This window comes from Callospermophilus lateralis, chromosome 2, assembly GCF_048772815.1.
Source record: "Callospermophilus lateralis isolate mCalLat2 chromosome 2, mCalLat2.hap1, whole genome shotgun sequence".
In the NCBI taxonomy this organism is placed as follows: domain Eukaryota; kingdom Metazoa; phylum Chordata; class Mammalia; order Rodentia; family Sciuridae; genus Callospermophilus; species Callospermophilus lateralis.
The window spans coordinates 86,886,586-86,902,732 of NC_135306.1; the positions used below are offsets into that span (position 1 = coordinate 86,886,586).

The 16,147-nt window shown below is 36.9% G+C and overlaps 2 protein-coding genes across 2 annotated transcripts in view; both read right to left on the reverse strand.

Annotated features, from left to right (window-relative positions):
• The window catches only part of LOC143640284 (uncharacterized), a 56,736-nt gene extending 45,124 nt beyond the window's left edge, over positions 1-11,612 (reverse strand). The window contains 1 exon segment of the mRNA XM_077108135.1: positions 11,529-11,612. Within this exon segment, the coding sequence (XP_076964250.1) occupies positions 11,529-11,612 (84 nt within the window).
• Positions 11,613-11,663: 51 nt separating this feature from the next.
• On the reverse strand, positions 11,664-15,285 carry LOC143391006 (uncharacterized). Its single transcript, XM_076843540.2, has 4 exons — positions 15,276-15,285; positions 13,799-13,918; positions 13,560-13,620; positions 11,664-12,621 (listed from the first exon to the last, which is right to left on the reverse strand). Exons 1-4 carry the CDS (start codon positions 15,283-15,285, stop codon positions 11,664-11,666), a joined length of 1,149 nt encoding a protein of 382 aa, XP_076699655.2.
• Positions 15,286-16,147: the final 862 nt, after the last annotated feature.

A 16,147-nucleotide genomic window follows, 5' to 3' on the forward strand; every position in this document is an offset into this window, starting at 1 on the left:
GGTCCAAACCATTATTCAGTTTTTAGTTTGAATTAAGAGTTAGTAGAACCGACTGTCATGTAGGAGAGTGACTTTAATTATGCAAAAATATACTTTCCATTATCTAATTCAGAGGAAAATACATAAGTCCAAAACAGTGTGTGTGTGTGTGTGTGTGTGTGTGTGTGTGTGTATTCCATATCAGAGTGAAGTGAATGATATATACCATAATCCAAGTGCTGAATAAAAGCCCAACTCCTAACTTTTCTGCTATCAGTGAATGTGAAATTTGGTGGACATTACAGATGCAAATCAGATTCGTCCAAGATATTCTCAAAAGGAGATTGTGCCCAAGGGAGACAAAAAGAGCGGTAAAAAAGCTTTTGAAAACAATCTGGCTGCTATTCTCTTTGCTTTGTATCTGTGAGATAGATTGAACTCCCCAAAACAGTTAGTTTCAAGTATCATCCATGAAACATTCCCAATGTGTAAAATATTCATATAATATTAATGTTTGGAGACATGTAAAGTGACACTTCCACCTCATGAAAACACAAACTTGAAATATTTCAAGTTCTATAAGCAGTTCAACGAGTGAATAAGATTGGTACAATAGAGGCAGAGGCAACAACACATATGTGTTCAAAAGACTGAGGCAAAGAAATGGTTAATAAGAGAAAAGATACCTTTTGATATAATTGTAATGGTAAAATAATAGTAGCAATTAGTTACTTAAGACTCATACAACCAAGTAAATATAACCAAGGAAAACGATGGTTGTGAGAAATACATAATAAAATTATTAGTCATAAGAGGCACAGGACTGTCAACATCTGTGTGTGCAAAAGGAAGATGAGATCAGTAAGACACACAAGAAGTGTCCACACGGGTTTTCTGCATGTGCATGGATCCTAATTACTTAAACATAGCTACTTTATTAGAAGAATTACCTTGACACCAGAGCATAATCACCCCATCTACACAAATAACTAATTAAAAATCTTCAATAGCAAAATCTTTAAATAACTGAGCCAATTGGAATTGTAAGGTATCAAGATTTTATTAAAGTAACAACAAGAAGACAAATCAGCTTAGTAGATGATTATAGTCACTGTTCACAAAATGCAAAAAAAAAAAAAATCCTGACATGTTAGAATAAATATATTTTCCAAACTGTGGAGCACCCTCACTGTAACACTGTAGCCTTCTGTGGCTCATTCCTAAGAAGTGAGTGAGTAATTCTGGGCAGCTAAGAAAATAAAGTCCACACACCTCAGATACCTTTGGCAAAGAAAGGAAATGCTTAGTCTTCCAGAGTCACAATTCTCTCCAGTTAACAGACACATAGCTGCAGTCAGTTTAGAGTCCTCACCAACAATGCCCTTTAAAAATTATTTTTCTAAAAAAATGTGTGAATTTGCAGAAAATCAATTTGGAGAAAATCAAATGGGGGTTGTGGCTTAGTGGCAGAGCACTTGCCTAGCATGTGTGAGGCACCAGGTGTGATCATCAGCACCACATAGAAATAAAGAATAAAGGTACATCAACAACTAAAAAAATTTTTCATAAAACATATATTTGACACTGGTTGGCACAAATATCACTAGTTCAGGTCTCAAACTTGCAGTCTTTTACATAACCTGATGTCACTTATAAGTTCCAGAATGTCATCTACACTGCTGATCAACTTCCTGTGAGTTGGTGGACCCTACAACTACCAAACATAGAAAGGAGCATTCAATATTAAGTATTAGTTATTTACATCTCTAATAAATAATTAAACACAACCATGATAAAATCCTAACACGTTTTTGCATAAATATTAAAAAATTGGCTTCTAAAGGCTATATAGAGAAGGCAGGCATATAGAGTGGTCAACAATTCTGTAGGATAAGTTTACAGGAATGAAATATCGGATGCTGAGATGTACTATGAACTTAAAGTAACCCAAAAGGTGAGATATGTGGCAAGGAGTATACAAACAGATTAGTGGAATAGAACAAAGCCTAGAAAGAAACTCAAAAAAATACAAGAAATGGAAGGACTTCACTGGAGATGATATAATATTTTTAATTAATCATAAATAACTTGGCATCTGTATGCAAATAAATGAATTTGACACAGAACTTACAACTTCTAAAAAATAAAATCATTCATCTGAAAGAAAATGTGAAATTGGTAGCTTGTGTCAGACAACATAGCAGAAATTCTATATGGCTTTGTCCTTGACATGAACATTCAAAGCCAGAAGCAGGATCTATAAATGAGAAACTTAATGAATTTTTATTCTGTTGAAAACTATTCTGTATTTTGAAGTATGCTATGAACTGAGAAGAAACTAGATGAAGTATTTGCCAAATACATATATATATATATATATATATATATATATATATATATATGTATGAGGCACTGGGTTTGATCTTCAGCACCACATATAAACTAATATCCAATAAAGGTCCATTGATAACTAAATAATGTTTTTAAAAAACACTGAGCAAGAAAACAATGAATTTCAAAATGGCACTATCACATATAATGATATTAGAAATGCCTAAGGAGCAATAGTAAGAAAAATATAATTAGAAACTATAATAAATATATACAGATCCATGGAGAGATTTGTGTATCTATCTACATCTGTTTTTCTATAGACTTCTGTATATGTACATACTTAGATTTTTGATTATTAATATATAAAATACAGAATTACATAGTTTAAGCATATATCTTAAAAAACCTTTATTATAATTAATTCATTAATGACTCATTGTATATTATTTATGCATAAATACAGAATAACTTGTAAGGTTTTCACTTAGAGACATTTACACAATAATATTTTATGGAGTTATGGTTGTAGTTAAGTGGTGCAGAATTTGTACAGCTTGTGCAACACCTTGGGTTTGATTACAGCAGACCAAAAACAAATGCAATAGTTTCCACTAAGGCCATGATAACATAGTGACATTTGACAGATATTTCAGTCATTTTCTTGGAAAACCACAGAATTTAGTGGGTTTCTGTGTCTCCTATATGTAGTAGAAACTTCAATGTCTGAAAATTTCTACTTGAAATATTTCTATCAATCCCCATTAATTTCTAATGTCATTAAGATAAAACAATCAATCATAATCCTAGTGTACCTTAAGCATAAATTTTATTGAAACTTTCATTCTTTACTTTTCTTTGTTTCTAATTAGTGCCCAGCCTTCTTTACTTTGGAATTCATAAAGTCCCCAAATTATTCCTCCTGTTCAAACACCATGGTTCCAAGAACTGTAGCTGAAATGTACAAACAGCCCTTAGGAAATCTAGACTGATAGCCCTGCCCTGGATGAGCCCATGTATCAGTACGTTCTTAAAAGTCAAAGCCATAAGGAGCAAATTGTTATGCCTTTTATCTTTCTAAAGGTTGTTGTCTAGTGAACCAACCAGTATTAAAATTTACACAAATCTAAAAATGTAAGAAAACAGATTTAAAAATGACAAGGCATGCAAAAATTAAAAATAATTCTTTGGGAGAATGTAAATAGGTGTTAGAGGGAACTGATTTTTTTATGTATAAAAATATCAGAAACTAAACACTGGTGATCATTTTACAAAATTGTGACTACTGTATAAGCTACCTTAAATATTGTAAATTAGGTTTTAATTATATTTTGCCAGAAGAAAAAAAAATTTTGTAAGAGGAGAAAGAAAAACGTCAAAACCATAGCAAAAAAATAATAATTATAGAATACTAAAAGATTTCAAAAGGCAAACAAAAATGCAAGTCATATCTGCCCAATAAATAAAACTATTTCCATAATAAGAAACATTTATTTGAATATGCTACTACCTATATATAATGATCAACAGTGGATTGTTTTCTTATGCCTGACATATTTGTATCAGAAAAGCATGTCCGAGTAGCCATGAATATTGTCTATCTGTAATTTTAATTAATAGTTCATTTAGATAGAGCCACATTTTTCCCAGCATCCCAATTCACCATAGCCAAATTATGGAAGCACTTCCCATTATGGATGCAGTTCCCAATAGATGAATTGAGTAATAAAATGTGATACACACAATGGAGTTTTTAGTCAGCTATAAATAATATTATTGACAAATGTCACAATTTAATTGGACAGAAATTAACAACATCATGCTATGTGAAATAAATAAGACTGATGAATGGTCAAATGATTTCTTTCACAGACAGCAGCTACAGCAAAACAAAGGGAAAGGAGAGTTGGATATCATAAAGATATAGGGAAGATTAGTGGAGTATAAGGAGATTGGGTGGGAGTGACAGGAAAGGAGAATATTAAATGTAATACACACATACCACTGTGAATTCCACCTTACTGTATATGTAGAAAGCATCAACCATAAATGAATAAAATAGATGAAGGAGAATATTGGGGGAAAATAATGAAGGGAAAAATAAGGTAATGAGAATTGAAAGGGATTAAATTAATTTAACAAAAGAGGTGAAAGCCTTGTACAATGGGGTAGGGAGGGAGAGCATGAAAGAATTAGATTAATTCTAGATAGGGAAGAGGAGTGGGAGGGAATTGGAGGGGGAAGGGGATTAGCAAGGATGGTGGAATGTGATGGTTTTCATTATACAATGATATGATCAACATCATTATTCAAGATACCTTACATTAGGTTGAGGGAAGTGATGGGAGGGAGGGGAGAGGGATGTGGGAATAGGATAGATAGAAGTAGATTGAAACAGACATCATTACTGTATGTGTATATTTGACTACATGACTAATATGATTCTGCAACATGTACACTCAGAAAAATGAGAAATGATATCCCATTCAAGTATGATATACCAAAGTATATATATATGCATTCTACTGTCATGGGGATGAAAGAGAGTCTGGGGATGTGGCTTAGTGGTTAAGAACACCTTGTACTATAATGAGTGAGAGAGAAAACAGGGAAGACAAATCAGAAGGCAGGATGGATGCACACAATTAAAACGAATTTTCCATAATCCCTGCCCTAAAAAACAAGTCCTTAGGGTCTGTGTGATATTGGTACATCTGTGAAAATTTGAAAAAATATCTTTCCTTTGATCTGGAGACATAAAAATGGACTTGTAAATTTCTACCAGGCCTGGTAGAATGGGTTGAAACCAGTAGTTACATCCTATAGAATTCCAGAGTCATTACTTTAATTGAACAATTTCAGCTGACTTCACAGCAAATGTGACTGCCATTGGGGTAAAGGTTCAGAGACCACATTGCTCTTGTTTTAGATGAGTGTGAGGTCAGCCTGGGCAACAGAGTCCACCACTGTCTCAAGAAAGAAAAAATGAGGGGGAGCCTTGGTGAGGGTGTAGCTCAGTGGTAAAGAAGCCTTGGGTTCAATCCCCTGTGGAGACCAGGACAGTGATTGGGAGACAAGTGTCTAAGATGGAGGTCTCTAATGACATAATGGCAGTGGTATGCTTGGTGACTGGAAAAGTTTCTATGCAAAAGTATAGGATGCCTGGTTGCTATGGCAATGCTCTCCATGGGGGAGACTCTGTTGTGGGAGACTTTTCAGCTTTGACCTTATTCTCAGGCACAAAGTTCCTTGCCAAGTCAACCACAATGTTTCACCAGTTCTGCTGCTTTAAAGTAACTTTAAAGGATGGACTTTCTTGAGAGCTGCACAGTGCTCTTAACATTGCACATTCCAGGGGCTGGGGATGTGGCTCAAGTGGTAGCGTGATCGCCTGGCATGCGTGCAGCCCGGGTTCAATCCTCAGCACCACATACAAACAAAGATGTTGTGTCTGCAGAAAACTAAAAAAAAACTAAAAAAAATAAAAATATTAAAAAAAAAAACATTGCACATTCCAACTATAGAATGTAATGGAGGAAATAGCTGAATACTGTTGCTAACTGTGTAACTTTCATAAACACAAAGAATAATGCTTGCATAGTCTTTAATATGATCAATGAAAGACATACGATAAAGATTGCTGGTGTAATTCTTTTTTTTTCTTTTTTTTTTAAAGAGAGAGATAATTTTTAACAATAAATTTTAAAATTTATTCATTTATATTTTTAGTTTTTGGTGAACACAACATCTTGTATTTTATTCATATGTGGTGCTGAGGATCAAACCTAGTGCCCCACACATGGCAGGTGAGTGCGCTACCACTTGAGCCACATCCCCAGCCCCCCTGGTATAATTCTTTAGACCTGCTGCTCCATCACAAAGCAGTGCTCCACCCGATCCCAGATGTTGTATCTTTTGCATGTGTGACTCTTTATTTCTTCCAATGTCCTATCAAAACTTGCCAGAACCTGCTACTTTGGCCACACTTGTCACAGCAATCCCCAGTAACAAAAATAAATAAATAAACACCATCAATCTCTAATTAAATCACTTCATATGTTTTTTGATATGTTAAAACAAGGTAATGGAAACTAAAAATTCCTATAAAATATGATGTCCTTCTCAGAATATTTAATAGTGTAACATTTTCTAATTCATAAATATGGAAAATAATTAGAATTCTATCAGGGCATCCTAAAATATTTAAACACAGTCACTGATAATCACAGAGGAAAAAATAAAATACCAACCACAGAAACACAGATATTCTCTATCTTAACATTTGTTGGGTAGATTATTGCTACTTTGATGATCTGGTCCTGTCTGTAAGTATCCATACCCAATACCAAATATAATGAAAATTACTGATCCTATTGAATCACAACTGGTATATATTTTGGCCTCAGAATTGGCTAATATTTTCTGTTTTCTCTATTTCAATAGCATTCTAATGCAAATTGTCCTTATCACTAACAGGACCAAATACATTTTCAGACTACTCATCAGCTTTTCACAAATGACCTGAGCAGAAACGTTTTTGCAGGAGCACATCGTAAATTGCTGACATCCTCCTCCAAGGTTGGTTGACACACTCCTTAAAGACAAGAAAATCTGACACTTTTTAGACTTCACTGGACCAGGTGGTAACGTGTTCTTCACTTATCAGTTTCACTTGAGCTCTCCAATGACATCATCTGTAAATCAGAGACCTCCATATGGAATTCCTCCACCAAAAGGATCTGAAAAGACAGGTACATTTAACACCTTCATAGACTCATGCACAATAAAAGCTTTCACAAACTCTTTATGATAAGGACATTATGGCCACTTGTGATGACTACCAATTACTGAGGGTTCACAGAGCAGGAAGCTGCCCCTGATGGACCTTGCTATATTATTATTATTTAAAACCATACACTTGCTTTTTATTGAATTCGTGAATTTACAGAGTTCCTGAATTAATAAACCATGCCTGAGAATCCAAAGAAGAAAACAATATAATGGACAAGCCCTTCCATCCATCATATGGTTTATTAAAACTTGGTTCCTAATGCATTTTTCTTGGGGGTACTGTGAATCAAACTCAGTGGCACTCAACCACTGAGGCACCTCCCAGCCTTCTTTTTTATTTATTATTTGAGTTACTACTTAGAGACAGTCTCACTGAGTTCAGTACTCCTTATTATCCAGGGAGGCCACCTTACAAATCACAACCCTTGGGCTAAGGTTGTGGTTCTGTGGTTGACAATGTGCCTAGCATGTGTGAGGCACTGGGTTTGATTCTTAGGAAAAAAAAATTATATATTATATATATTTAAATTTTAGAAAAATGAAAAGATGGGCTGGGGATGTGGCTCAAATGGTAGCGTGCTCACCTGGCATGCATGGGGTGCTGGGTTCAATCTTCAGCACCACATTAAAAATAAAGATGTTGTGTCCACTGAAAACTAAAAAATAAATAAATAATAAAAATTTTTTTCTCTCTTCAAAACAAGTGAAAAAAAACAAATCACAATACTCCTGCCTCAGAATCTTAAGCCACTGGTATTTCAGGTGTATGCCACAGCACCTGGGGATTCTCAAGAATTTTGAGAATTTCAGAGTCTTTCATAAGATTTTAACAATAGTGGAATCTAAGCCTGCTGCAAGTTTTTAAAACTTCTAGTACACTGTACCATTAAATAAACCTCTCCATGTTTATCTCAGTTTGTTCCACATAAGCATCACACTACAAAAGTTTGTGAGAAAATGCATACATGAAGGAAAATATGTGCTTCAAGGTCCAAGAGGTTACTTGTTATTAGGTTTGGCCCCCAAATTATGTCTTTGGTATGACAAAGAAGATTTTAATTCTCATTTAATCATTGTACATTCTCACTTTTTGCTCAGCTACAAACCCAAATCCATCAGAAGGTAGCCATCCACCTGCCAGCTCACATGACAACACTATTGTCCAAAAGGGACAGGCAGGTCCTGTCAGGAGATTCTGTAGCCCTCCTAGGAGTCTGATTCCTACACTGATGTACTCAGCAAGACTGAACTCCTACAAACAATGCCCACACCCCAGGACATTTGCATCCACTCCAGTCCCTCACACTGCCCAGGAACAAGTCTGCAACTACTGCCTTTGGCAATTACAAAGAAGTCCAGACTGCATCAAGTGCTCACACACCTCTATGCAATATTTCTACTAAATCAAAAATGTAAAACTAGAAAATTGCCACACTGACTCATTAGCTGCAAAGAAAGTTTTTGGAAATCCTGGGAAGCATTCAAAACTATCTTTTAAAGAAGAAGTTTTACTGGATGGCTTAGGCAGTATTTATCAAAAAAAGAAGGGCCACAGCACACTCTTTTGGATTTCCTTTCCAAATGAGCACTGAGACACAGCAAAAGGCTGGAACAGAGATAGCAGTGACAATCAACCCATCTCTGGCATGTTGGCAAACTTCAATATTTGGATACAAATATGTAAAGAACTCTTACCAATGATCACACAAGATCCATGACACCTAAATAGGTTGTGGGTGAGGTTTTGCTCAGGATGCTTTGAATCCTTAGGACAAGTAACTGAATCCTTTAGCCTGAGCAGAAACAGCCCTCTCCACAGCAAGTACTGCACAATATCACCTGATTGGAGGCTGTAGCTTTATTAGTGATGTAGGGCACATGAGGCTAGACACCCAAGGAATGTTCCAGGAGCACATTGATTAGCTGCAGGGTTCTGAGGGTTATCACTTAAAAATTTTTTTGGATCACTGCTTGGAATTTCATTGATCTTTATTTACATCCAGTGGGACAGGGATGGAGGTTTATATTTTTTGTAAGGGTATACATAAAGGTAATATTTTTTGTTGTTGTTTTGATTAGTTCACAGAAAGTGCTTTGTGTACCAATTGTAAGATTGGTCAGAGGTCTTCCAAGCTTTGCCACAAAAGCAGAAGTCTGTGTTATAACCCACATTGAGATCTTTCCAAAATCTTTTTCTGGCATTCTGTTGAAAGAAAATTATGGTGAAGGTCTCTTGAGAAGCTTATTTAAGATTATTTGGTGGAGAAGGGAGTGCCACTATATTAGGACATCAGACTGGGAAGCTCCTTACCAAGCCTTTGGTCATGTAATGTGTATTAAGAAAACCATCACTCAATTTTTTTCCAGGGCTACTGAGGCACTCTAAAACACAGAGAGAAATCAAGCCTGGGTTTTCTGGCATATTTCACCTAAGTATTATTCATGGGGAGAAAACCTAAGTTGGATGTAGTTTTTTTAAAAAAATTTACTGGTATAAAAGACCTTTAAGAAGAAAGAGATCAGCTACAATTGTGGAGAAAACACCTGCAGAGCTACATCTGCTGATGTGGTTATCAGTGGGGTCCACACTCACAGCAGCAGGAAACTCACCACCTGAGCTATGGAGCGTTCAGTGTTAGAATGCATGCCTAGCATGCACAAGGCAGGATTCGGTCCCCAGAACTGGGAAAAGAAAAGAGAAAGCAACTCAAGTATAGGGTAAAATATATTTTGAGAAAGTGCCTCTTTAAACAATATACACAAATGACATTATTTTATAATGCTCTTTAATGTGCCTACATACAGCACAATACAAGAGCCTTAGAACAAGCACAAGTGACAAGAGTGGTGGTCCCAGAGTCATCAACAGATCAATAAGCAATCAAGGAAAAGGAAGAGGCCAGCTGCAGGGTACACAGACACATCCCTATGGTCCCAGCTGCCAGCCTCACCACATCTCAAAAAATAACAATTAAAAGGACTGTACAGAAACTCAGTGGTAGAGCACTCCTGGGTGAAATCTGAACAAAAAAAGAGAGGAAAGAAGACCAGAAGAGACATTTCACCAATCTGTACCAAAGGCTGGAGTGGAGAGGCCTAAACTAACATACACAATATGTAATGAAACATTCGACACAAAAGAGTTAAAATACAGGAAAATGGAATCTAACAATAAGAGAGATTTAACCCAGAAAAACATGTAGCTTTCAAATCTTCATGCTGATGCAATGCTCCTCCCCAACCCAGGGTGCAGTTTTGTTACCTCTGAATACATTAAAAAAAAAAAAAAAAAGAAGAAGAAAAAAAAAAAAAGAAATGAAGGCACACACCATTTTCACACACCTATAGTGGTTATCTCAAAATAAATAAATAAAAAATAAACAAATAAAATTTTCCTCAAGTCTGAACAAGTTCAAATGGATCTGAAACAAGCAAAGTTCTCACCACATTTCTACATACAGGGCTTTTCTCCAGTGTAATTTCTTAAATACTGTTGAAAGGGACCTGGAAAGTTTAAAGTGTTACTGCAATTTTTAAAGATAGAAAAAGGATTTTCACAGATGTGAATTCTTTTATGCCTTTGGAGAAAACTCTGAAAGCTGAATACTGTCTCACATGGCTTATCCTCAGCATTTTCTACAGTAGAAGTCCTTTCATACAACTGAACAAAACTGGAAGGGCTGAACCCTTTATATTTCTTACTTGCATAGGATTTATTCTTTTTATTCCAAAACAATATTCCCAATCCTTAGGAAAAAAATGAGAAAACTAGAAGATTTCCCACATTTCTCACATTCACAGGGCTTCTCTGCATGAGTGTTTTCATATATAAGAAAGGAAACGAAGCTGACAGAATGTAGCAAATCCCCCAAATTCAGAGGGTTTGTTTTTCAATGTGAGTGAGATGGCTTTGAAGGCAACAGGGAAAATGGAATGATTTGTGATATTTTTCACATTTAAAGAGTTATTCAGTTGGATGTGGTGGTGTATGCCTTTAATTCCTGAGACTCGAGAGGCTGATTCTTAAGAGTCCATGTTGGAGGCTAGCCTCAGCACCTTAGGAAGACCCTAAGAAACTCAGCAAGTCCCTGTCTCAAAATAAAAAGTAAAAGGGAACTGGAATGTAGCTCAGTGGTAGAGCATCACCAAACTAAATCCCCAGTGGATCGATTGATCAATCTCTCTCTCTCTCTCTCTCTCTCACACACACACATACACACACACAAACACACACACACATACATTTTCAGCAGGGTGAGCCTCTCTTGTCTTTGAGGATGACATGAAATATTGATTTACCATATTTCAAATTCAAAGGATTTTTCTCCAATAAACTTCCTACATGTATATGAGTGAAACAGTAATAACAGAAGAGTTTACCAATTGTTTTCATGCATACGATTTCAATGCAGTATGTATTCTTTTACATGTGTGAAGCAGACAAGATGTGGCAAAGGCTTCTCCACGTTGTTGACATTCATTGGGCTTCTCTCCAGTATGCATTCTTCCATGTCTGTGAAGGTCACTGGATCTAGAAAGGCTTTGCCATACTGCTTATATTCTTAGGGCTTCTCTCCAGTATGAGTTTGTTCATGTGAGTGAAGGTAAGAGGACTGAGTGAAGGCTTTGCCACACTGCTTACATTCATAGGGCTTTTCTCCAGTATGAGTGTGTTTATGTATCCGAAGGTAAAAGGCAGTAGTGTAGGCTTTTCCACATTGTTGACATTCATAGGGCTTCTCTCCAGTGGGTGTTCTTCCATGTCTGTTAAGCTGATGGGACATAGCAAAGGCTTTTCCACATTGTTTGCATTCATAAGGCTTCACTCCAGTATGTATTTTTTCATGTGCACAAAGCTGAGGGGATGTAGCAAAGGCTTTTCCACATTGTTTGCATTCATAGGGCTTCTCTCCAGTATGTGTTCTTCCATGTGTATGAAGCTGACGGGATGTAGCAAAGGCTTTTCCACACTGCTTACATACATAGGGCTTCTCTCCAGTATGAGTTCTTCCATGTGTGTGAAGGTCACGAGATCTAGCAAAGGCTTTTCCACACTGCTTACATTCATAGGGCTTCTCTCCAGTGTGTATTCTTCCATGTCCCTTAAGGTCATAGGATGTAGCAAAGGTTTTTCCACATTGTTTGCATTCATAGGGATTCTCTCCAGTATGTATTCTTCCATGTTTATGAAGCTGATGGGATGTAGCAAAGGCTTTGCCACACTGTTTACATTCATAGGGCTTCTCTCCAGTGTGAGTTCTTTCATGTATGTGAAGGTCACCAGATCTACCAAAGGCTTTGCCACACTGCTTACATTCATAGGGCTTCTCTACAGTATGTGTTTTCTGATGTATTCTAAGTAATCTGGGATAAGCAAAGTCTTTCCCACATACCTTACATTTGAAATGTGCATTCCCCATGTGTGTGATCCTGTGCTTTTGAAGACTTGTGTGTGAAATAAAGGTTCGGCCATCTTGTTTACATTCATAGAGTTTCTCTCCAGAATGAGTTCTTTCATGTCTTCTAAATAAAGGGGAGAAATGAAAGGCTTTCCCACATACGTCACATTGAAAAGGTTTACCTCCACTGTGTGTTATCATGTGTCTTTGAACACCTGGGAGAGAAGAAGAGGCTTCACCACATTGTTGACATTCATAGGGTTGCCACCCAGTATGAGTTTCTTCTTGCCTTTGAATGTCATTGGAACAACTGATGACTTTGCCACATACTGTACTTTCATATGGTCTATCTTCAGTTTGTAACAACATTTGTGTGTGAACAATTTTGAGAGAAACCAGAGATTTCCTATATTCTTTAAATTCACATGGCTTCTCTTCACATTCCTCATGCTTATAGTATTTGTGTCCAGAGTGAGATGTGATGTGCCTATGAAGAAATGAAGGACATATGAAATCTTTTGCAGACATAATGAAGTCACATGGATTTACTCTATTAAAATTTTTCTTTGATTCATTAAGAATTGGAATCGATTTGAAGGTTTCCCCACACTATTCTGTGGGGAAAGTTTGAAGTTTACCATAGGACTTCTTTGAAGAAGAAGTGACCAGCAAATAATTCATACCTAACTCATTCACAATTTTCTATTTATTTATAGGTCTTTACATTTCTACCAACATCAGGTAAAGGCTAGATTTTCTGACTTGTTAAAGTTGCCTGAAAATAAAGAGATTGAAAGGAAACAATCCTTTGCAACACAGCTTCTCTATGGCTATTATTCACATAGTGATATTCACATATGCAATTTCATAGTACTTTTTGCATGTCAAATACTTTGAAAAGACTGAATACCTGTTACAGATAAATATATATTTCTGGTAAAAAAATATTATAAGAATAAATACATTTCAAATTATGCATACTTCTTCGGTTGGTTTGCTTTAAAAATTATATGACCGTTCTCAGATTCCCTCACAAATTCATCTTGAGAGTACAGTTACCTTTGGTTGCTTCCAGAGTTTTCAATCTGATCTTCAGTGGTCTTGTCTTCCCACTTGTTTCCTAAAATGAGAACATAACAATCTTTATGAATATTTAGGAGCTAGAAATGCTTTGCCAAATTGTAGGTGCCATATAAGCTTCAATAATTCATTTACTGATTTCCTTTTCACCTTCTACATAAATGACCAAAATAAACATGAGTTATCTATTTGATTAATTTTTAAAATATCATTATTACCTATAAAAGCCAGGTTTCTAAGGACTTCCAGCATCACATCTCTGTAAAGGTTCTTCTGGGAAGCATCCAGAAAAGCCCACTCCTCCTTGGTGAAGTTCACAGCCACATCCTCAAAGGTCACTGAGATCTAAAATATCCCACAAATGTATAGTGGAAGCCTGGAAAGATTGATAGCATGAGAAATCTGCACTCAACATGCATGATGTTCACATGATTCCCTGGCCTCCTGATTAATTCCATGATTTGGTCCATTAAATCTTTACTGCACTCAATTTCTTACATCCATTCCAACACTAGAAATTGCATCAAAGAACCTTCAGAGTACTTGACTTTGGCTAAATAGACCACCATGAGGGTGGAAAGGCAGGGATCTGTATGGAGAGCAAACATTATCTTGGGCTATCTTAAGCCCTTTAATAGCCAATCATCTTAATTTCTGTAACAGACCACAATCTCAAAACTTCTCAGAATATATCACTAACCTTACCAGATGTCTCCAAAATCTACCAAAGCCACAGTGCAATAACAGAAATACAGAAGAAATTTTCTTTATTTTTTTTCTGTACCCCACCAATCTGATGTTCCTACCAATGCAATTGGTTAATGCAGTGATACACAGTTTCTTTTATAAAAGTTCATGGAGGCCAGGCACAGTGGCACACAACTGTAATCCCAGCAGCTTAAGAGGCTAAGATAGGAGGATTGCTAAATTCAAAGCCAGACTCAGCAACTTAGTGAGACCATCAGGAACTTAGTGACATCATGTCTGAAAATACAATATAAAAAGGACTTGGAATGTGGCTCAGTGTTTAAGTGCCCCTGGGTTCAATCCCTGGTATATTAAAAAGGGAAAAAAAGAATGAAAGAAATAAAGAAAATAAAGAAGAAAGAAAGAAAGAAAGAAAGAAAGGAAGAAAGAAGTGATTAATCTCTTCCAAGCAGGGTCACACACAACATTCATGGTAACTTGAATCCATGTTCCTTAGTATGATAATTAATATTTGGGTTTAAATGAACTATTTTCTGTAGCTGGGGTTGTCGATGCCTTTAATCCGAACAGATTGGGAAGCTGAGGCAGGAGGCTCACAACTTTCAGGCCAAGCTGGGCACCACAGCCAGATCCTTTCTGAAAATCATACTGAAAAGAGCTGGGGATGAAGGACAGTAAAGGAATCAGACATTATTATAGTGCCATCCCCTTTTTTCACAGAAAATTTTAACTGGGTTTCCTCCAAAAATCTTCGCCATGGCTAATTTTAGGACTGTTAATAAAAGAGTGTCCACAAAAAAGTTCAGTGTAGATAAACTTCCTATTTTTGTGTTGCCCTATTTTACTGGGCTGCTAGTCTGGAAGAAATCAGCACTCCAGGTGCTGGACTCCCCCTTACTAGTTTTTTACAAACTTGTATCCAGTATAGTAGTTTGTAGAAAAGTGCAAACAAGGCCTCTGGCCTTGAGCTGGGCTTCACAGACCAACTGAGCTCCATGGTAACAGCTGGTGGGGGAGGAAAGAAAGGGGAGAAGAAGCTCTCCCCTTCTCACATGCTGTCCTTGAAGGGTTAACTTGGCCAGAACAGAGAAAGTAAAACCTGCTTTTATGTGTGTGATGTGACAACTTGACTATGGTGACTCCACTTTGTGAACTCAGCCATGACACTCAAAAAGGTCATGACTGGGGCCGTTTGTAATCTTTTGTTCATGAAAATTCCCCAAGAACACAGAACGATCTATGGGGCCAACTGGAGACTTCCTGACCACAACATTCAGGCTTGGTTAGGTTGCCTGAACCCCCAAACTTCCCTTTTCTGGTTTTTGTGCTTAAATATGGAGCCAACTGAAGGCAGGGGCACAACTCTGACTATCTCATTCTTTCGAGACCAGAGTGTCTGCCACTGGCCAGCAACAAAGGCTTAACTGGAATGAGACTGTGTGGTCTGAGAGTTCTTTGGGGGTCCTGGTATTACAATGTGAACTTCTGTGCCTCTCCCCTTACATGCTGGGTATAAAATTCTGAAACCACCTGAACTCGGGGTTCAGGGGATGGATGGATTGATTACAGCAAAAACAGTGCCCTCTGAGACTGGCTGCAGCCAGATAAAACTGTTTCCCGCTATCTTCAGTGCCTTGCCTCCTTTGTCCCTACATAATTATTACCCTGTGTGCTTACCTGACTACAGGACAGGTGTGACTCTACATCATGGACTATCAGAAAAGGGAGCAGTTATACTCTATTGATGTAGCCCAGGATTCCATATCCCTGGGATCTATAAACAACCACCTTTCCCTTTAAAGCAGTTATTTTGACCAAACACAAGGAAGTGTTAAGTGATCATTCTTTCCCCTCAAGGA